Source organism: Anser brachyrhynchus (assembly GCF_964034855.1).
Source record: "Anser brachyrhynchus genome assembly, chromosome: 1".
Taxonomy (NCBI): Eukaryota; Metazoa; Chordata; class Aves; order Anseriformes; family Anatidae; genus Anser; species Anser brachyrhynchus.
The window spans coordinates 105,897,086-105,920,232 of NC_137694.1; the positions used below are offsets into that span (position 1 = coordinate 105,897,086).

The 23,147-nt window shown below is 39.2% G+C and overlaps 1 protein-coding gene across 3 annotated transcripts in view; it reads right to left on the minus strand.

Moving 5' to 3' along the window:
- DYRK4 (dual specificity tyrosine phosphorylation regulated kinase 4) overlaps positions 1-23,147 on the minus strand; it is a 49,031-nt gene that overhangs the window by 11,436 nt on the left and 14,448 nt on the right. The window contains exons 1-7 of one of the 3 annotated variants that reach the window (XM_080570784.1): positions 21,204-21,786; positions 13,223-13,306; positions 11,759-11,908; positions 7,464-7,599; positions 5,610-5,773; positions 5,118-5,254; positions 1,831-1,971 (exon numbers count right to left, since the gene is read on the minus strand). In XM_080570784.1, coding sequence (XP_080426910.1) covers positions 1,831-1,971; positions 5,118-5,254; positions 5,610-5,773; positions 7,464-7,599; positions 11,759-11,908; positions 13,223-13,306; positions 21,204-21,299 — 908 coding nt within the window. In that variant the 5' untranslated portion in view covers positions 21,300-21,786. Of the gene's footprint in view, positions 1-1,830; positions 1,972-5,117; positions 5,255-5,609; positions 5,774-7,463; positions 7,600-11,758; positions 11,909-13,222; positions 13,307-16,463; positions 16,839-21,203; positions 21,787-23,147 lie in introns of those variants that run through there. The other 2 variants (XM_080570785.1, XM_080570786.1) reach the window with 2 other exon arrangements.

Below are 23,147 nucleotides of genomic sequence, written 5' to 3' on the forward strand. Positions count from 1 at the left end.
GGAACTTATTTTTAACAGCATGAATAATTTAGAGTGCATTAAGAAAGTATTTTGTCTGTCTTCCTACCTGAGGGAGGAGACTCATGAAGAATAAAATGACCTAACTAATTTCCTCCTTGAGAATGATGTTCTGCATGTAATATGCATAAACATCTCCTTGAATCTTCAGATCTAGTGAGGACATAATATCCATAGACATGCTTGCTTACTAAACTCCATGCTGTTATTCAACTGTGCTGATTTACACCAACTACAACAATCATTCGGGAAGTGAGAGGAAAAAAAACATTCAGTCTCCTTTCTCTCCCATTTATCTTTGCTTTGGCACCTTGTATAAATCCATTTTGTCTAAAAAGTCTTTAATTAGTAATAAATTATTCTAGATAAATACCCCATAAATTCAGGTCTTGTTAGGTTCTTAAATCCCTCTTGTCATCATCGTATCTTAGCTCCTTCCAGTACTGCATTAAATGACGTGACTAGCTTTTGCTCATGTGAACACTGCCCTGAGACCCTGAGGACATCACAAGCCCTGATATCGCTGTTCACTTGCAGGGCTCCCCCACCCACCCAGGGCCTGGGACCCCATGTCAGCACCACGGCTGCCGGCCCCTGCCCCAGTGAGGCCAACAGCAGCGCCAGGCTCCAGCTCCCCACAGCCCTGCCTATGGGCTCATGGCCCAGAACAGCTTTGGCCCACCCCCAGGAAGGTACTCAATGCCTGGACTGTTTCTGGTGCCACTGGCTGCCTGCACCAGGTAGGCACCAGGCCCCGTCACGATGGACACGGGGAGCCTCTGATGCTCACAGGATCCTTCCAGGAGCCTCCGCAGCCCCAGGAGCCTCCACAGCCCCGGGAGACTCCAGCTCCCATATTACGTCAAGGGCATACACCAGCTGTAGCTTTCTGCCTTCCCCACTTGTATGTCCACTAGATTCAGACAAGGCCCATTCCTTTGGAAGTAAATAAAGTTACCAGGACTTGATGGAGCACAAAGTTCACAAATTAAGAGTTTTTCGTTGCATTTTAGAAGCAATCAAGATTTTATCGGGCAAATACTTTATGACAGCCAGTCTGCCACTCTCCTGTAAAAAGCTGAATATGTTGACTATACCATGAATGTTTTCCTGTGAATTTTGCATAGCAGCTTTCTGAAAAGACACATCCATATCTTCCCTGGAGACAAGCAGTCAACTCTTTTCCTGTGTGTCTGACTGACAGACTCACAAGCAGCAGTACAATTAATTTAGGTGTATTTGAGATCAAGACTTCCATATGACGATGAAAATTCAGCAAATGCTATAATACATGCAGCAATTGGGGCGTTACTTGAAGAAATGGGAAATTATAGGTAAACATAATTACAGTTTGATGCCCTGATTATAAGGAGGCTGGTGAATAAAATGGTCTGACTTCCTTAAAGTTTATCCAAAATTCCACCTAAGGTGTGTCCTGCAGTACACATTCACAGAAAGCAATATTTTATAATAATTTAATAAAATTCATGTTTCTACACCCTGAAGTTTACCATTTCTGAATTCACAATTTCACTTCTTTTCCCATAGGTGTCTCAGGGAAGAACACTTCAATATATAGCACAGAAGATAAGGAATAGATCATGTCATTGTCTATATAAGGTCTGAGGGGGCCTTTTTCATTTCATCTTTGCTGATCAAAGACTCAGATATGCAGTTCGAATTTAGACAGTATTCCTTTCTTGTAACATTAAGAGATGCAAATTCTTCCGAAGAAGGCATAAAAATGGAAGCTCATAAGGCACAAGGTCTACAATGCTCCTTAAGATTTATGTAAAGGAAAATACACTTTACCCCAGCAGTTCAAATGAAATACAGAAGTGATTGCGAAAGTAGAAGTATTCCTTCATGTGGATAATATTGTGAGTATCATCTTTGTCCTTCTTCAGAAGAGCATCAAGGATCTTAACTTCCACCAAAGCCTGGCTGTGAAATCTGCAATATCATATGACATCCAAATGGATGAATCATTAACTCAATCTAAGTTTATTGCAATACAAACACTGCATACACCACAATTTTACTATAAAATCAATGTGCGAGACAACAGTTAAAAATTCACCATTCACCATTCACTGTTAACTACTTTAAATTTGATTCACTGATGTTTCCTAGTCTAAATATACCAGTCTTAGATAGCACTTAAGAGTAGATATTTTGACTTGTCTGAACAAAAAATAATGAAAAATAGTTTCAAATGAACATCCAGAGTAAAATCCTGATGCTTTAAAAATCCATAGGAATGTTTACTCAATCAGAGCAATATTTCACACATAGCACAGTGAGACAGACGGTTTTGAAGAACATCTTTACTTTCAGTGTTCACTGAGGGGAAAAACTTAACAGTTAAAGCTCTGAATACAGCTGTTCCTGGAATCAATAGCATAATTTAATGAACTTTTTGGTTCTTGGAAAAGCAAGGAGGAGGTTAGAAGAACTGCCATCTTAGACTTCCAGAGGGTAAACTGTTTAGGAGACTGGTTGGTGGAGTCCCTTGGGAGGCAGTCTTGAAGGGCAAAGGAGTCCAGGGAGGCTGGACACTCTTCAAGAAAGAAATCCTAAAGGCACAGGAGCAGACTGTCCCTATGTACCAGAAGACAAGCCCATGAGGAAGAAAGACAGTATGGCTGAACAGAAACCAGCCAAACCTTTGGCTAGAACTCAAGAAGAAAAAGAGTGTTTATGACCTTTGGAAGAAGGGGCAGGCTCTCAGGAGGACTATAATGATGTTGTGAGGTTGTGCAGGGAGAAAATTAGAAGGACTAAACCCCAACTTAAGCTCAATCTGGCTTCTGCCATAAAGGAAAATAAAAAATGTTTTTATAAACACATAAACAAGAAAAGGAGGACTAAGGAGAATCTCCATCCTTTACTGGATGTGGGGGGAAACAGTAACAAAGGATGAGGAAAAAGTTGAGGTACTTAATGCCTTCTTTGCCTCAGTCTTTAGTAGTAAGACCAGTTGTTCTCTGGGTATCCAATCCCCTGAACTGGTACATAGGGATGGGGAGTAGAATGAAGCCCTCATAATCCAAGAGGAAATGGTTAGTGACCTGCAACACCACTTAGATGTACCCAGTTCTATGGGGCCAAATGGGATCTACCCAAGGGTAATGAAGGAGTTGGCAGAAGTGCTCACCAAGCCACTTTCCGTCATTTATCAGCAGTCCTGGCTTTCAGAGGAGGTCTCAATTGACTGGTGGCTAGCAAATGTGATGCCCATCTACAAGATGGGCTGGAAAGATGACTCAGGGAACTACAGGCCTGTTAGGTGCTGGTGAAGCTCATGGAGCAGATCATCTTGAGTGCCAGCATGCAGCAAACACAAGACAAACAGGTGATCAGGCCCAGTCAGCATGGGTTTATGAAAGGCAGGCTCTGCTTGATGAGCCTGATCTCCTTCTATGACAAGGTGATGTGCTAAGTGGATGAGGAAAAGGCTGTGGATGTTTTCTACCTAGAGTTTAGCAAAGCTTTTGACGCTTTCTCACAGCTGTCTTCTGGAGAAACTGACTGCTCATGGCTTGGATGGGCATAGGCTTTGCTGGGTAAAAATCTGTCTGGGTGGCAAGGCCCAAAGAGTCATGATGAATAGAGTTAAATCCAGCTGGAGGCTGGTCACTAGCGGTGTCAACCCAGGGCTCAGCACTGGGGCCAGTTCTCTTCAATATCTTTAGCAACGATCTGGATGAGGGGATCGAGTGCACCCTCAGTAGGTTTGCAGATGACACCAAGTTGGGCATGAGTGTTGATCTGCCTGAGGGTACGAAGACTCTACAGAGGGATCTGGATAGACTGGACCGATGGGCTAAGACAACTGTATGAAGTTCAACAAGGCCAAGTGCCGGGTCCTGCACTTGGGGTGCAACTACCCCATGCAGTGCTACAGGCTGGGGGAAGGGTGGCTAGAAGACTGCCCAGCAGAAAAGGACCTGCAGGCAATGGTTGACAGCAGGCTGAACATGAGCCAGCGTTGTGCCCAGGTAGCCCAGAAGACCAATGCCATTCTGGCTTCTATCAGAAACAGTGTGGCCAGCATGGCTAGGGAAGGGATTGTCCCTCTGTGCTCAGCACTGGTGGGACTGCACCTGAATTGCTGTGTTCAGTTTTGGGCCCCTCACTACAGGAAGGACATTGAGGTGCTGGAGCATATCCAAAGTAGGACAACAAAGCTGGTGAAGGGTCTAGGGAACAATTCTTAGGAGGAGCGGCGGAGAGAACTGGAGTTATTCAGCCTAGGGAAAAGAAGGCTCAGGGGAGATCTTGTCTCTCTCTACATCTACCTCAAAGGAGATTGTAGCAAGGTAGGGGTCAGTCTCTCCTCCCAAGCAACAAGTGATAGGACAAGAGGAAATGGCCTCAAGTTGTGCCAGGGGAGATTTAAGTTGGATATTAGGAAAGAATTCTGCACTGAAAGGGTTGTGCTACATTGGAACAGGTTGCCCAGTGAAGTAGTTGAGTTACCAGCCATAGAGATATTCAAAATACATGTAGATGTGGTGCTTAGTTACGTTGTTTAGTGGTAGATTTGGCAGTGCTAGGCTAACAATTGGACTTGATGATCTTAGAGGTCTTTTCCAACCTGAATGATTCTATGATTCTGTTTCTCATCTGCTCCTTTGACTTCAGTTAACACTACACTCAACTGACAAAATTATAATCGGTCACATAAATGAGAAGATGTTTCTTAGGAACATAGTGCAGAATTTTCCGTACTAAGATGAGCGACTGGAGCTTCCCAGATTATTCTTGGTGTTTTGGGGTCTTGTAGGAAAATAGGCTCTCAGCAAACAGTTGTGCTGGGCTGGCTACCTGTGCTGTGTATTAACTGTGCCACAGATAAGAGACCTCTTTGTAAGTATGGAAAAACTGTGGCTGCTTTCATAGACTGTGTCTCCACTGGGCTCAGGCCAGTTCTGAGACCCTGACTTAACCTTTCTTCACTCCGTTCTGAGTGTGTTTAATGAAAACCTGTGGTACTGGAGGCTTGGTTTTGCTTTGTTCACATTATATAGGCAGTTTGTTACTGCCTATATAATAAAGAGCTGATTATATTGGTTTAAATTCAATGGATGTCTCACCTTTTCTTATTCCTTATTATTTTCAGTGCCACTAATTCATTGGTTTTATGATCCAAGCATTTAGCCACCTGCCCAAATGACCCTTTTCCAATGACCTCCAACACTTCGTATCGATATGCAATATGGTCATGTAAAACCTTCAAAAGAAAACAAATAATTCAGATTCCAATAGCAAGGCAAAGATCAGGCTTTAAAGTAGTTCATGAAAGAGGCTGGATTTGTAGCAAGTGAAGTCTACACTAAGCAACTGTAAGAGAGAAAATAACAAGTGCATGGTTCATTAATCCACCCACCTTGCATCAAGCCTGAGGAAAAGTGGTTATCTCTTTAGGATTCTCTTCTGAACTTTACCATGATTATTACTGATGTTTTCACTATGTGAATATTTATCTTCAGGAAACAACATTTATCTCACATTGATCCCTTAAGAGTCGACAGACAGTCGCTACAAACTTATTATCTGAAAGTGAATACCATAATGTTTCCACTTACCTTTAGGTAAGAACCATTCTCATCATCATAACAGCTATTATTCTGGGCTTCAGGCAAACCTTCAATCTTTTTAGCTTCCAGCCCAAGAAACCATAGCTCTGGATAATTGAAAATTTCTTTTTGTTCATAGACTGTTAACTGGTTTCTAAAATTTTTCAAGGCTTCTAAATTAGAAAACAAGAAAATAAGAATAAAAATCAGAATCACAAAATTACAGAATAGTTTGGGTTGGAAAGGACCTTAAAGATCACACAATTCCAAACCCCCTGCCATGGGCAGGGGCACCTCCCACTAGATCAAGTTGCTCAAAGCCCCATCCAGCCTGGCCTTGAACACTTCCATGGATGGGGCATCCACAACTTCCCTGGGCAACCTATGCCGGTGCCTCACCACCCTCTGAATAAATAACTTCTTTCTAATGTCTAATCTAAACCTACCCTCTTTCAGTTTAAAATCATTATTCCTAGTCCTGTCACCACAGTCCTTGATGAAGAGTCCCTCCCCAGTATTCCTGTAGGTATTGGAAAACTGCTATAAGGTCTCTCCAGAGCATTCTCTTCTCCGTGCTGAACAATCACAACTCCCTCAAGGGACAGGTGCTCCAGCCCCTCGATCACCCTTGTGGTCCTCTGGACTTGCTCTAATAGGTCCACATCCTTCTTATACCAGTGGCCCCAGAGCTGAATACAGTACTCAAGGTGTGGCTAAATACATTGTCAATGGCACATTGCTTTTACAGTGGAACGTTTTAGAGTAACGCATGTCTGTTTGAACATGAGATGGAGTAGATGGCTGCTAGAGGTTCCTTCCAACCATCATTTCTATGATTCTGTGTTGACATTTTGTACAAATTTGTTTCTTTTTCTTTCTTTTCTTACTTATTGTTCTATGTTCAACAAAACATTCATCATCCCTCAGCAAGATTTTGAGAGCTGAGGTAAAAATGATTTGATTTTGAGCAGTCATGTACCCAGATGTTTTTGAAAATCCCATCTGTTGTCTATCTGTTTCAGTAAGCTTCACAGATTACATGAAGAACTGTATGCTTTTTATTGATTGGATTGTCATATTTATGAAATGGCAGTAAGCTTTAGTTAACCAAAGCTTTTAAGTACTTGTTTTTCTAACAAAAAATATCAAGTTCAAATGCATGAGGTTGGGAATTAAGTGGGACCCAAATCTGCTGTTCTACTAATCCTGATTCTACCTGTACAGAAAAATTTCTACCTACACCCCTTTTTATATCATTTAAATCTAGACAAATAAGCAGAGATTATAAATCAATGTGTTCTCTAGGCATGCATGTGGGTGTTTTGTTAAACATTAGCAGATTTCCATCCATTAATGCAGTGATGCTAAATCATTTGAAGACAAAAGGCCACTACATTTTTTTTTCCAGCACTGTTCCTAAAAATAGGTCCACTCTTCCAGAAACCTTTTACATCTGAGGAATCCCAATTGCAAAATGCAATTTATCCCACATAGATAAAATGTGACACAGCTACAAGCAAGTGGAAAAAGTGTTTTATCACTATAATAGAATACTGCTTCATGATCTGTCATAAATCCTTGAAAAATACAAGTTCTGTTTTATAATGCATACATCTCTCATTTATGTATTTGTGTTAATCTATTCATTCTCATATTCCATTTATTGCATTCTCATCTTGCAAGTAGAATTGTTAGGAATCATCAAGCCCATCCATATTCCAGCCCTCCAAATTGCTTATTAAATATTTCATGGAACATTTAGCAAGGGACCTCTCATCAGTGAGTATCCTGGTTGCATACACTCACTATCTATACATGCAACCTGTCACTCCAGTCTTTTTAGCATGCTCTCTTATATTCTACCTGAAGCAGTCATAGGCAGCTTGACACTGGTGCTGGTGTTTTCCAGTTCTGATGATTTTCTCTGAGCTCTGGTATCATTTTCAGAATGACTGTTTAGAAGGTTAAATTGTGGAAACTTATTTATAATTCCATTTTCCTGACAAGCAAAAAAAAAAAAAAAAAAAGGTAATTTTATTTTCAAATATTTTCATGAATATTCAGCTATCTACAATTGTGGAAAAACAAAAAAGCAAAAACAAAACCCTAACCTGCTACATTCCTAAAGACAAGACTACAAGAGCTGGATTTCTTGAGTGATCTTTATGTCAATTTTGTGCTGAGATAGAACATGTATGCTTGGAGACTAGGACTCACTGAATACCCCAAAATTCTGCCTATAGCACTGTTGGACCACAGAAAGATAAATTTCTAAATAAAAGAAGAAAGTTCATCTTCTATGTTCATTCAATATATGGGTACTTACATTGTATAAATGCTAGAAACCACCATGGCTTTATTAAGCTGCGTATCTTTTATGAGCTAGGATGGATCTGAGTATGATCTTCCTAGTATGAAGAGCAGGAAAGATAGTCAAATAGGCATTTTCTAGCTCTGATTTCTGTATGGGCACATTGAGCAGAGTTGTGCTAGAATCCATCAGACTGCTTGTGCAGCCCGCAGCATTGCAGGGACAGCAGCATGTGTCTGCACACCTACATAGTTACAATACAAATATGGAATGAGGAATGAGGAATGAATGGGCTTGTATGGGTGTGGAAGCACTAGAAGGAACAAGTTGTATAAGAAATGATATAAAGATGCTATCTATATCAGCAGGTCTTCGAGATTCCAGCACATGCAGTTCGCAGGCCTTCCAGAACAGGACAGCCTACAGAATCAAGCCATAAGGACATGATGGAGGGTTGGATATAAAAGGAAGACAGATAAAAAGACAGAAAATAGTGTGCTCTGGGATAAGAATAGAAGGTGTGGGGTCCCAAGCTATGTTCTCAATCCCTTCAATGAAGAGGAAAGACTCAGCTAGAGAGGACACATCCAGCGCATAAATACCTGGCTGAAGCTACAGGGAGTGATTTGTCTTCTATGAACACGGGATGAGGAACAAGGACTGCTGAGCAGAAAGAGAATCCAACTGATGAAGCAGGGCAAGATTACCTTTGCAAATAGCTTTGCTAAACAGGCTTAGCAGGACTTTTAATTAGGCACATCAAGGAAGAGTTTTCATAACTTAAAAGGCTCTGATACTCATGGGGGAGTTCCGTCACCTAAACATTTGTTGAGATAGCAATAGCAATGCAGGAGATTTATGGACTGTGCTTTTAACGCAGATGATCTGAGATGCTCTGCTGGACCTGCTGTTCTCAAGCTGCATTGCTCATCTCAATTGACTGATGACGTAAGGTCAAAAAAAGGGCAGTTTGGCTGCAGTGACCATATGATTGTGGAGTTCAAAATCCTGAGAGACATGAGTGAGACAAACAGTAGAACTACAAACCCTGGTGTTCAGAAAAGTACCTTTTGAATTGTTCATGGATCTTCTTATAATCCTATGGAAGACTGCCCTGGAGGGCAAAGGAAACCAGAAGGGTTCATAAATCTTCAGAGTAGATCTCCTTGAATTACAAGAACAGTCCATTCCAACATGCAGAAAGTTAAGCAAGCATGGTTGCAGGCCAGCATGGATGGAAATGGAAAAGGTGTAAACAAGGATGGGTTATCTGGGACACATATAAGAGGCACTACACAAGCATGCAGTGATGTTTAAAACCTCAGCTGAATTTGCAATTAGCAAGGAATGCTTCTCTAAGTATACCATCAGCAAAAAGGAAGGCTAAGGGAAATACGAATGCACTGCTCAGTGGTGTTTGGGACCAAGTGACCAAGGACATGGAAGAGACTAAGGTACATGATGCTTTCCATTGGTAAGTTATGCCCTCAGGCCTGCTAAGTCCCTGAATCGAGGAGCAGAGTTTGTGGAAAACTCTCATCTACCTGCAGTACATCAAGATATTTAAGGACTACATAAGTAGCTGGATGTACCTAAGTCTACAGGACCAGACGGGATGGACTTGAGAATGTGGAAGAAGCAGCTCAACATCATTGAAAGGCTGCTCTCTAATATATTTGAAGGCCATGGCAGTTCCTGATAATGCGGAAAAGTCAAACATCACACATCTTCAAAAAGGGCAAGAAGAAGGATTCAGGAAACTACAGGTTGGTCAGCCTTACCTCAGCCCCTGGGACTGCTATGGAACAATTCCTCCTGGAAGCCATTTCCAACCAAATAAAAGACAAAAAGTTTATTTGAAACAGCCAGTGTGGATTTGACAGAATAAATTGTGAGCAAATCGTGTCTGAACAACTTGATTTCCTTCTCTGATGAAGTGACTGTCTTGGTGAATGAGGGGAAAGCAATGGATGCTGTATACTTTGACTTCAGCAAAGCCTATGACACCATCTCCCACAGTATGCTTATGTCCTAAATGGTAAGATCTGGAATGGATAAACAGATCGTAATGTGAGTCAAGAATTGGATGGATGGTTGGGTTCCAAGGACTGTGATCAGTGGTAATTGCTTACCAGCAGCCACCCTCAGGGATTGATACTAAGGCTAGGAGTCTTATTGTGTTCATCAATTACGTGGACAATAGATGAGTTCACCCTTTCAAATCTGCAGGCCGTATCAGGGATACTATCCAAAGAAAGGTCAGAAGGTTGGAAAAATTGGCTAATGGGCATCTCCTGAAGTCGAACAAAGACAAATGCAAAGTTCTGCACCTAGAACAGAATATTCCCTTGTAACAGAACAGGCTAGGAGACAACTGAAAGGATACAGTTTTGCAGCCAAGGTCCTGGGAACAAACTGAACATGAGGCAGCATTGTGCCCTTCCCCTTCCAGCAAAGAAGGCCAAACACATCCTGGGTTGAATTAGCAAGAGGATAGCCAGCAGGGAAGTCATTCTCCCCCTCTCTTCAGCATTCATAACAACACAGAGTGCTGAGTCTAGGCTGGGGTTTCCCAGTATAAGAAAGACATCAACCAACTGGGGTGAATTCAGGGGAGAGGCCAGGGAATGTTTAGGAGCCTGGACAACATGACATACAAAGAGAGGCTGATGGAAATGCATTTGTTCACTCTGCAGAAGAGGATGCTTCAGGACTGGTCGTATTGCTATCTACAGTTACCTGCCAGGATGATATAGGGAAAGCAAAGCCAGTCTCTTCTCAGGGGTGTGTGGTCTTAGGACAAGATGGATACCTGGCTAATGGATACAAATCACAACTTGGGAAATGTTGGTTAGATATTAGGAAAAATATTTTTACCATACGGGTGGTTTGCTATTGCAAGAGGTTGCCCAAAAAAGCTGTGGACTATCCATCCTTGGAGGTATTCCGAACACAGCTGGGCAAGGCCCTGAGAAACCAGTTCCAAGCTTGATCTAGTTGGAGTGGGAAGTTGTGCTAGATGTTTTCCAGAAGACACTTCCAACCTAAATTATTCTTTAATTTATTTATAATTCTTCAGCCTTTAAGAAAGTCCTGATGACTCATACAAGAGGACCAGGATAGAGACACAAAAGATCAGTCTGTCTCGGTGCCATAATGATACAAAAGCCATATCCAAAAACCAGCACATGGCTGCCAGCACAAGAAGAACCCAGTAGATGTGATACAGACCAAACAGTGGGCAGTCCTTGTCCATCACATCATTGCAAGAAGTCCTGATTGGACCACTTGGTTATATGCACCTTGACGCTTGTGAGTTTTGGATTAAGAACGTGTTAGTGTGAGTGAAAAGTTTTATTTTAAAATCATCTTCCAGTATTTGCATCTAACCTTGCTGCTTTTTTTTCCTTTTTTTTCCTTTTTTTTTTCTCCTTTTTTTTTTTTTTTTTCTTTTCAATATTGACTGCTACAAAAGCAGGGCTGCCAGGTATGAGGAGCACAACAGTTCAAGGACAGGGGGGGAAGATGAAAGAAGGAATGTCAAAAGTGAAGACAGTTCAGACAGTTCCTGTGAGGTTAGGTGTCCGTTAAAATCTCAGGAGCTTTACATAATCATGCTGATAAGCAATTTATCTGTTTGACTATTTACAGTTCTTCCTTTTTCTCTCTTTCTTTTTTTTTCTGTAACTGAAAACAGAAACTGATGCAAATGTAGGCTCTAAATTATTTATCTCTTTCCCCACAGAAACACATTTATGACATTTTTCCATTGATACTTTCTTAGCAATACTAGAGAGAAGCTGATTAGCCAATGAAAAACAAGATGTCTAATAACTTTATAACTCACCTGAAGAGGGGGGAGCACACGCTGCAAGCTGTTATTTGTTATCTGACACAGGCTGCTTTCAAGGGGGGGAGGGTTTGCAGAGTCAGCAGCCAAACCATGCTTTGCTTGGCCTTCCAGATGTGGGAAGGAAATAGCACTGTGATTGACTTTCTAAATAGAAAGCATAAGTAAATATTACATAACATCCTAGCAAGCAATTCTTTATAACAGCTTCGAAAAACAGAAGTATGTAAAGCCTTGAAATGGTGTGTATGGTTCACTTCTGACACCTAACGGTGAAAGCAAAAAGGGCAGATATTCTCCAGCGGCTCCCAGTTGCACTAACATGCAGGAGGAGGTTGGTTGTCTAGGCAATCCGTCAGCCGGGCACGTTCTGGGGCATTCAAGTTTCCCCACAAGAACATCTGCATCCAACAACAGAGGAGTGACTGCTTCAGGTGGAAAAGGTGGTTGGGCTGGGAAACTGAACAGCCACTCCAGGCCACAGGAGTGGGGAAAATAAAGTGTATGTAGGATAGACATGAGATGTAAATGGTAAAAAAACTTCATTAGCTGTCCCAGGTGGCAGAAGAGAAATTGGGACTGAAGAGGAGTCACTGAGAGGGTCTTCCCTGTTCTGTTTTCTCACCTTTGTTAACATCTGATTTGTTAATGAGAAGGCATGTTTTGTGCAAACTCTATTGAAAATGAGATGTTTGTAATCATTTGAAAGTTCCAGTATGATTAGTCTTTTCTTTAGACTTGTCCCTTTTCTTATTGTAAAATATGTCTATAACACTCGTTTTCTAAAATCAGTCTTTTAAGTATGTGGTTCTATGAATGTTAGGACCTCTAATATCTTGGATATCTAGAATGAGAGAAATCACCTTCTTATCAACAAAGAAAAAATTCAAGGTAGACTGTTTCTCTGGAAAACATTAAAAAAAAAAAAGAAAAAGATTTGAAATAGATTTGTAACATAGATCTGATCATCTATGCACTATCAAATGTATGATTGGGTCTATTGAGTTAAGGCTACAACCCATATGAGCCTGTGAAATTTTTGTACTGGGAAAAGGATACAAATATATTTTTCAAACTTTTGACAGCAACAGAAAGGTTTGATATTTTTCTCAAAAAGCAAAGAAACAAAGCTCTCTATCAAACCATCTTGAACAAATAAGATTTTTTTCCAATACAATAGAAGAGTCTTTAAAGCCTTAGAACTGAGATTCCAGGGAAATTTTCATCACAACTTCAGGAGACAAAAGTGCCGTGGGCAGGAGAAATGCCTCACATGTTATTGAACAGCTAGCAAAAACCAAAATACTCTCAGGCACTTGGGACAAAGTCATACAGCTACAGGAAAAATGGAAGAGGGCAGGGAATACAGGACTTTTCTATGCTCAGATTTATTTATTATGTGGAATCTCTTAGGAAACAAACATTTAAGTATTCTTTAAAGTCAGTTGAAGAGTTACCTACCTGATGGAAGACTCTGTTAGATCCCAGATGATCATTCTCTTGAACAGTCAGCTGAGGCTGAGAAAATGTATCCACATAAGAAGACTGTAAATATGAGATGATGCTTTTTTAATAATAATAATTACTCTGGGGAAAAATGCAAAATTTTTTTTTATTTTTTTTTGCGTTTCTTTCCTTTGTGGCAATATCTGTGCCAAAACAGTGTTTGAGAGAGGACCACAAAAGCTGCTGAAAACACACTACTTTCTGGCAATTCCCCTCCCAGTTGAACAGCTGTTTTGTGGGCAGGTGCAGAGACAGCTTGCTTTGCTTATTGTGCTTCTCAGCGTGCTTCATGTGCCCATGTGGTCAACAGAGGGGAAGAGGGACCTTTGCCGTCCTTAAAATACGTGCTTGAAAGTATATAGTGAGCCTGCTTTACAAGTACAGCTTTACAATGCCTCATAAAGTAAATTGTAAACCCATCCATTGTTAATAGCAGAATTATACTAATTCAACTTGTGGTATAAAAACACATATCAATGTTTAAATTTACTGAGATAAAGAAAAAAATCCAATTGGTTCCAAAGGAGAGATAATTTTACAATAATAGCAAAAGAAACATGGGGAAAGTGCTAAGTAGCTTGCCATTTTTAAGATTCTGCTGGTGCTTTCAGCAGTTTTCTTATAAACATAAATTGCATTGCACTGTACATTTCTGTCCAATATGAGACTGCAGTGTATTGAAGAAAACTGTAAGATAATTTGGATATTGAAACACAACAGCAGCTTGGAGCTCTGCTCTATAGACTCAAGTGAACCTCACCAGGTTTGGTCAAATATGCTTCTATGTCTCTGGGCTCTGTAAGACGTAATGTCATTCCATTCATAGTCAAAAAAATCATCTTTAACCAAGTAGACACAACAATTCCACTATAGGATTCTTGAAGTGGTAGAAAAGCAATATTTTCTCTAAAAACAGAGGAACTTGGAGGCATGGGAGGGAACTTTAGTGTTTCAAAAAACGAATTTTCGGCCAAAATTGTCTTATGGATGTAAGCTGAAGATTAAACATACTTCAACAAAGCACGGTATCTCCTTTACCTGTTTTGTAGCCAGGGCTTCCATGGCCTGTACCTGTCACACAGTCTTAAATGTGCAGAGCACCTGATGAAGAGAAGTCACCGCTCTTTGCGATGACATTTATCCTACCCAGTGCCAGGATCAGTGCCAGAGGATCGTTATTTAAAGGCCTTTGTAGTGGGCTTCAGTAAGTCCACATGAAAATAAGTCTGCATATGGGAGGAGTACTGCTAGTGTTTTGTATGGGCCATAAGACACCTGCCATGATGCAGCCTAGCCACAGTGAAAGGGACTCCATGCCACTTTCCTTTAGGCTCACTGTCTGAAGAATCATACGCTATAAGTTCAAAACTTCCCGACAACAACCACAATAATTGCCCCAAAGAGAAACACTGGATTACTGCATCCTACATATGAATGACCTAGAGCACAATATACTTCTCCCAGTGCTCCAAATGTCCTTGCGATCACTATTTTCCCGTGTGAATTTCCAAAGATGAATATTTGCCGGAACATTTTCACAGACAAACACTTTGCATGTAAACTACATATCCTGCACTTCAGTGCAGAACCAGATTTATCAAGAAGATGAGTCTGGAATCCACACTCATAACTATACGAGACGTATCAACCCTGGACTTAATACAACTACTGATTTTAGGACACATTACATTTCTTCTCACACCTCATCCATACTTTATTCCCAGCTATTTTTATTTTTCAGTTTCTGGACCTGATGAAAACATTGCATTCCATTTAGAAAGAGTTTCTTAAATGCTGTGTGCTTTTCTGACTACAAGTCAATACAATGCCAGGCTTTTAAAGAGAAAGTCATCACTGAAAAGCAAATAAAGATACAGTTGGCTTCACATACCTGTACAGATTGCAGAGTCGTCACTCCAAAATGGCATTTTATTTCTTAGCAGTAATTTAAAAAGGCTATGCAGTGATACCTATATTATTAAATATAAATTTCAAAATATACTGTATTTACTAATATAGCATAATCAATTCACAAAATTACATTAAAACTCAGCAAGAGCTAAGGAAGCAAGTGCGTGAGCTCCAGGTCATGACGCTGCCAGAATTCTGAATCTATTCTGAATATAATTCTGAATATATTCTGAATTTAATTTCTATTTACTACAGAAAAGATTAGCAAGATTTTGAGATAGACAATTCTCCTTTAATACTGCAAAAGCAAAATCAGTCCATCAGCCCATGGCTGTGCCTTTTTTTAATTGCAGAAAATTGTGATTCTCTTTGCCTCTCTTTTTCTAAAACTGCTTATTAAGGATGTAGAGCTCTTCAGTACTCTTTGGGAAATTTATTCAAAACACCTTAAAATCAATAGCTGACCAACCCTCATAAAATAAACAGTTAAATAGCATACACATTTACCATTGGAAAAACTGATCCGTGCCTACAACAGTCCTTCCAGTACCTGACAAGGGAGCAGATGGATTGATCATTTAAGTCCGCACAGTGACTTACTTGATAGTCTTGATCCAAATGACCCATCACCTGCTGCTCTAGCGAAATCCTGTACATTTAGTAATGGGAACTACAGCTGAGCTGTTGTGCATGGTTTAATCTGGCAGATGCACTCTAAAGAAAAACTGCAGCAACTGTTACTATTCCATTCCACTTCAGTCCTGGCTGTTGTACTCATGTAACACTTGGCCTGTCCTACAACTAAGATAGTGCACTCCAATCTCAAACTATGATCTCCTGCTATTCCAGCCCTTCAAATCACGTATTACTGGCTATTACCTTGCTAATTCCAATTGTCACTCAAGAAACAGAACGGTGTCCCCATTCGCTACCTAATTTGCAATCAGAAGAGGCACTGAGCATTCACCATTCTGCAAAATCAGAAAGTGTGACACTTTTTCAGAATACCCAAAATGTCAGCTTATTTTTTTTTTAGTATTCAATTGACCATAAAAATCAGAAATGTATTAGAATTTTAGAAATGATAAAATGCACAACTATATAAAAAGTAGACTTCATAGTCTCCTTGTTTAAGTGGACACCTGCCCACTATCAAAATTGAATTAACAATACAATACATACAGAGAATGCAACATAATGTTAAATCATGCAGTATATTCAAAAGCCACAGCAAATAAATACTTGTTCTCTCAAAATACAGCAGGAAAATAAACATTTTCCTTACCTTGTCAACTATTTCTGTCAGCATAACTGCAAGAGCCATTAATTGCAGGACAGAGGCTGTTTATTCCATTCGCAAAACACATTTCAGGAAGCCCACCTTCATCTAGTTAGAGCAGAGCAGGCTCAATTTCATACACAGTACCCTGATCAGAAAAAAAACCACCCTTCTGCTTGGCTTCAGATTTAAATTTTTATCCCGGAAATATGCCAGTGACTATTAGCTGCTCTAGTATTCTTTTGGTGGCCATCTGTTCCCTTTCTCAGCCTCCTTCTAGCCAAATATAATTTTCCATATTTATCATGGCAAGTCAGTAATAAGAAAGACAAATATAACAGGATTGGCTGTTCCCCTTGCTGTCTCAGTCTGTTCTTTCTCACTGAGATTGTGTGCTTGTGAAACCAAAAACCACTTGAAATCATATTTTTTCAAAACTTGTCACAGAGACCTTGCTATACATTGAGTTAAATCTAGTCACTGAGACTGGCAGCTTGGAAAATGAAAATAGATTAATACCTCAAGGGCTCATTTCTCATTGGTCATGACGTTTCATTTACTGAAGACCGAACTGCGGCACCTTGGTCTGTGGTTCTTGTTAGCATCAATACAGAGCTTCTCTGCCCTTACCTCATTTGGGTGTTGTGCATGTGAGAGGGAGCACTGGTAGAAGTGCTCCTATCTCCCCAACATCTTATGGGAATAGCTAAGACAGAAAAATACCATGTGCTTTCCTCCTTCATACAGTCAAGGAATGGCATGTTCCCTGCCGGTTCTAAATCTGTCGACAACCCAGAATAGCTCTATTTGCACTCAGAAATCATGCTTTACAAAGACGAGATACATGCTCACCCACAGAAGCTATTCTAGAAGACAGCCACCTTTGCTGATGCTCCTGGAATGAGTTTTTCCACAGTGTTGTCAAAGGACAAACAGCTATTCTTTTGCACTCATGGAGGTCCAAGCAATGCCCTTGCCTAATACTATTGTTGAGGTGCACCATCCTAAAAGGCAAACCACTCTCATTTCTATCACTTCCACTTCTCCATTCTCCCCAAATTGGAGCTCTCCAGTCAACAAATCCTCCCCAGAATTACACTTCACATACAAGAAAAACAACTTCTCATTGTCTAGCCAAATAACGTCACAGACTGTCATGCCAACAGTGCAGGTTCAGCCCTAGGAATGCATGGAGGTGCCATGTGCTGGAATACAAATGAAACAGCACGAATATGCATCAAGTGTGTTTAAGCTAAATCACTCCCACACAAACATACACAGACAAGCAGGCATGTGTGTGCACATAAAGCCAGTTAAACTCCAACTATTTTCTCCCACAGGTATATCAACCATTTCTGAGTAGCTTTCACAAAGGTCATTGAGAAGGGATTTAGCTAATGTGGTGTGAAAATATACATTTGTGATGCTGGAAGTTATCAGTCCAGTCCACTGTGGATATCAAGTATATGTACTACACAGGTGGGAAGTACCACTACTCACACTTACTCACAGCACTCTGTTCTTATGACCAGCGGTGCTAGATATATGAGGCAGGGTACGTAACAGAAAGCTGTACACTGCATTCCCTCTGGTTTGTTTGCAGTGCAGCCACGCTGTTCATTAAAAGATGTATAAGACAGCTTTGCATATCTCCACAACCTTTTGGGCCTTATTGTCCCATCTCAGGTTTTGACTCTTAACTCGTTAAGAAATTATTAACATTCCTAGGATAGTTTACATACAAGGGAGCAAAGGACGGATCTGGTCATACACTCAACTGTCCCCCATTAAGAATGTCCTCTATTTTCTTTATTTCTGTTCCTCATAATGTTTTCTATTTTCATTATTTTATAACATTCTTGTAAGCATATTCAATTTTTTTTGTGTGCATGTCAGGTCATGAAGGAATAAAAACAAATTTTAGGATCATTATTTCTCATGCCTGAAGAGGACCAATTAATTTTTTTCAACACAAGAAACTACTGTAAGGTTTTCTGTTACATTTCTCAACAACACTGTCAAAGTGAGAGAAACCTGCCAGGATTACTACCAAGTTCCAGTCATGATAAAGGTAAAAGTGCAGTCATTTGAAGTAAAAAAAAATGCATAAAATGTTTCAGCTATAAATTACAAAGCATTTTTGTGAAGTTTGAAGGAAATATTTATGGTCTTTGTCTCTGTAACTAACTATTAACAAAATACCCATTTCTGACAGATAATTAACTAAAGGGCTTAAGTTCAATGGTAGATAAATTCCTCATGGATGCCATCACTGGCTGTGATCATCACATAGGCAAACCCTTAACTACAATCCTATTAAGTTTGGCAACATCTCTGTGAAATAAAATAATATTAGAGGTAAAGGAATTAAAGAACTTGCCCTTCAGTGGACTAGGCATTTTGGAGTGGGAAGAAGATTCATTCCAACTTAGCCTAAATGTTCAAGGTAAACAAAGTTCCCCGTGGAAGTGCCTTTGACTTTTTGTTGGCTCAGCTTGAGAAGGAGATTATGCAAGTAATGTAGATTAGGTATCTCAAATTTTTATATCACTAAAATTAGATCTGATAAATTCTGCTCTTTATACACTTCACTATGCACCTCCTGCACTGCAGTGCACCTTGTAGAGCTAGTGCCACTAATGCAAAAGAGATACCAAATGCTAAATTTAATTTGAAAACATTTTACTTGCCTACACAGTCATTCCACTGATTTGACTAAAGACAGAAGATACAAAGGGGCAACAAACTGAACCCTTTGTGTCTAGGTCCATGCAGTGGCTTACATAAAGGCTTGACCATTGCAATGGAGAAAGTAAAATGCTGCCACTGCAGACTGAAGCAAGTACAGTGAATACCACAAGTCCCCGAAGTTGCCAGAAAACACAGTTAATGTTTCTTAAATCATTCCTGTTTTATTTGTTGTAATAAAACATATGAACTATGTCAATAACACTGCTGCTTAACCAGTGAAAAGGGAATGGCTGATTTAAGATTTGTGTGCATAAACTTGGGCAAAGATTGCACCAGATGAACCAACGAGGGCAAGTTTACTGGAAATGGAAAAAACAGTTGCACAGTTTCTGACTTCTTTAGAGTATGTCTTCCACGGGAAAATGCAAAAGCTTGGCAAATAATAAATTCACCTTTCTAACATTTAAACTGTTTGCTACGAAGATGCTTCTCCAAAGCTTATTAACAATTCCCATCATGGTTGGGATATGCTCTTGCTATTAGCAAACAAGAAAAATAAATTAATAATGCTTTTCAGGTGTAAAAAAGCTCTAAAGATAAATAACAATCACAAATGCAATTTTACATATGAGGAAGTTAAGCACTGTGTAGCTAAGGACATAATTATCAAAACTTCGGAAGATAATTTCTAACATCAGAGCAAGGGTCCATGACCGAATTTAGATAGAATTTGGGTACATGGGGATTTTCCAAACAATTGTTTGGCTGTATAAAGCCACCAGAACTGTAGCAACGTGATGATTTCTAGGAAACAGACTGGGCAAATAAAGGACTTAGCCTAGAAATCAGTGCTCAAACACTTTTTTCTAAAGCACCAATCTGTTCTTAGGACTATTCCAAGAACAGAAAATATGGTTATTCCTGGACTCACAAACCGAAGAGGAATCACATGAGAAACAGGAATTGGGTATGTACCAGATAATTGGGTATGTACCAGATAAGCTCATTTAAATCAAGTGGGGTACACAGACAAAACGTAGCTCCTAAACACATTGAAAAGTCATAAGGGAAAAAAAGATTATAAGCAAATTAGATCATTGTCATGATAGAAAAGTATTTTTTATTTTCCTATGAAGCCCTGAAAGACCTGCAAGATTTTCCTTTCAAGAAATATCATCAGCTATTTTCTACCAGTTTGCAGGTAATATGCAGGAAACACCTGTGCTATTCTTGTGAAGCAGAAGCTAGCATGGTAGCCTGGAAGGATCAAGATCTCTAAGTCCTTGTATAGTTCATAATTGCACTTCCTAAACACCTTCCCAAATGCCATTGATATCAGGCATGCACTTGTACATTTAGATGGCTTCCTAAATGGCTTCCTCCTAATGGAGGAAAAACAGGGGCTTCATTTCACAACTTTATTACTTCAGATGAGTTATAAGAATATAACATTGGTAGCACAGCAGTGAACAACCCCTCACATTGATTCTCCTGTAGAAGGTCAGTTTAAAAAAATGATCAAATGTTTGTTAAGTTTAAATTTAGAAACATGCATTTTTTAAAAGGCAGATTTCACCAGGTTTTCTATAGAGCACTTTTTTTTTTCTCTAAAATAAGATAGACTAGCTGTTTATAGCATATAAGTTAAAATTTTTAATAAACCACAAAGCCTCTCATGTAAATGAAAAGATCAGTATGAAATCTTTTGCAGAACCCTAAGTACTCTGAGATTCTACAAGTTAATCACTTGCTTAACATTTATACAGAAACCTGTAAGATACTCCTGCAACTTAAAAATGTAAGCATTAACTAACTTCACATCATTAATAATGTTAATGTTTTCATTAAAAAGTGATATGTTAATTACCCTTTTCCATACAAATTAAATTATGATTAATCCTGAAAAAATATATGGAATTGATACTAGACAGTACAATTGATCAAACTGTCTTCTGTTTTCTAGTATTTGTTTACCATTCCACACAAGAGGTATATCATAACCTAATACAAATGTATGTACTTTAAAGAATAAAAACAAATGCTAACCATCATTACCTTAGGCTGGATTCTTCTATTTCTTCTCATTCGTAAACAAGAGTTACTGAAGAAGCTGAAATCACAGCAGTTTTCGCTGCTTCTTTCTCTCCCCATAATGACAAAGCTCCATGTTTTAAATCTGTCTCCATTAAATTGTTCTCTTGTAACTTAAACCTGATGTTACTGTTTGTCTAATCCAACCCTGCCATACAGGTGCCCCTGTATCAATAATAGCATGGGCCGTTTGATGATTTTCATGGGTGAGCTCACTGGAATTAAATCACATGTTGTTTTACCATAGTTCCACAGCATTGTCACAAACCAAGTAATATTAAACCAAACTGAGAATATTAGCATATTTGCTGACGTGCTATGAAATCTTTGAGGACCTAGCACAAGCACAACATGTTCATCAATTAGGCTCAGCATGATTGCAAAACTATCCCTTGAGGCATCACAAGGTGCATCATTTTCTTTTTTTTTCTTCCTGTTTTGTTTTTTTTTTAATTCCTTTTTCAAAGACTCAGACATAGATTTAGTTCTGCTAAAATCAAACTCTATAATGAAGGTAATACAAAGATAATTCATAAAATTCATAGAGTTTTACTGTAAATCCAAAGAGTGTCCCCATGCATTTCACTCATGGTTTCCTCTTAGCCCTCAAAAATACTTGTGATCTTGGAGTGACTATTTCTAGGTAGTTCTGTTTCTGCTTAGGCTTTAATCCTCTATGGGCTCTAGCAGCCTTTTAGATACTCCATCAGCGAAACAAATGCTTGCAGAAGGAGCGGCTTTTGCTTGGAATACGAAGGGATAATACTTCAGTGATCTTGTATTCAGCATGCTGTAATCTATTTTTGCACTCCTGACAGGCTCCATGGGGGAATAACTAACACTTAGTCTCACTTCATTATTTTCTGTACTTTTCTTGAAGAATGATAAAGCAATTCACATTTCATAAAGAGCAAAAAATGCAAACAAAATCTTAGTCAAAGTGAAAGAAAGATTTAAAAAAGCAGAAGAACAACACAAGCTTATTACAATAAAGCCATAGTGGGTTTGGAATAAAAATGAGAAATCTCCAAGTCTCCTTTTGGAAAACTCTGAAATTAATACCATTTACATTTCTTATAAGTTTATAATTTTATATATTATTCGATCCTTGTTTCACTGAAGTTACATTTTCTTCTTAATCAATTTTTATTTTCTTTGTAAATTTGAAAAAAAAAACAAAACAAAACAACATGGGAGGAGGGGAAAGAGAGGGATTAAATAAAGACAAGTGGAAAAGAAAATCTAAATGCCAAGAAGTCAAAAACCCAAATTGTTTTAATATTAAAAATAAAAATCTGAACACTATACCTCTTCTTCAAAAACAAACAGAATCTCAAAGCTTGAGAAAGATTTCAGAGAAGCAGCAAAGATTTTGTTTTGGGAGATTCTGCAATAAAAATAAAAAAAAGGAACAGCTTGCACTGTGAAGACTATAATGAACAAATTCTGCCTTTGCCTTCATATTCTGCTACAGTTCACATCAGTGAAGTGTTCTGCTTCTAGGAGACAAATTTAGAGCTTTCCAATCAGACAGGAAAAGGAATGGGAAATGGAGAAACTGTATGAAATCAAATCAAATAAGTTTTTTGTGAAGTCTAGAGAAAGATGGATGATTCCTCAGATTCTGAAGCACAGCCACTATGAACTAAGCAAACAACAGAAAAGTGAGCTGTCATTCAAGCACTGGGAAACTTGTTATGACTCCTCCTAGTTTTCACAAACACTTATGAACCTCACAATCAAAAGATGCCAAATAACTGATCACTTCAGTATAGGTTATGATACATGCCAAATTAATTTGGAGGTGTCAGGAGAGGACAAATTGGCTCTCATTCAACACTTGAAAAAGTCATACTGATTTGGGAGGAGAGAGACAAGTAAGCGAATCTGCACCATCTCTTATTATTG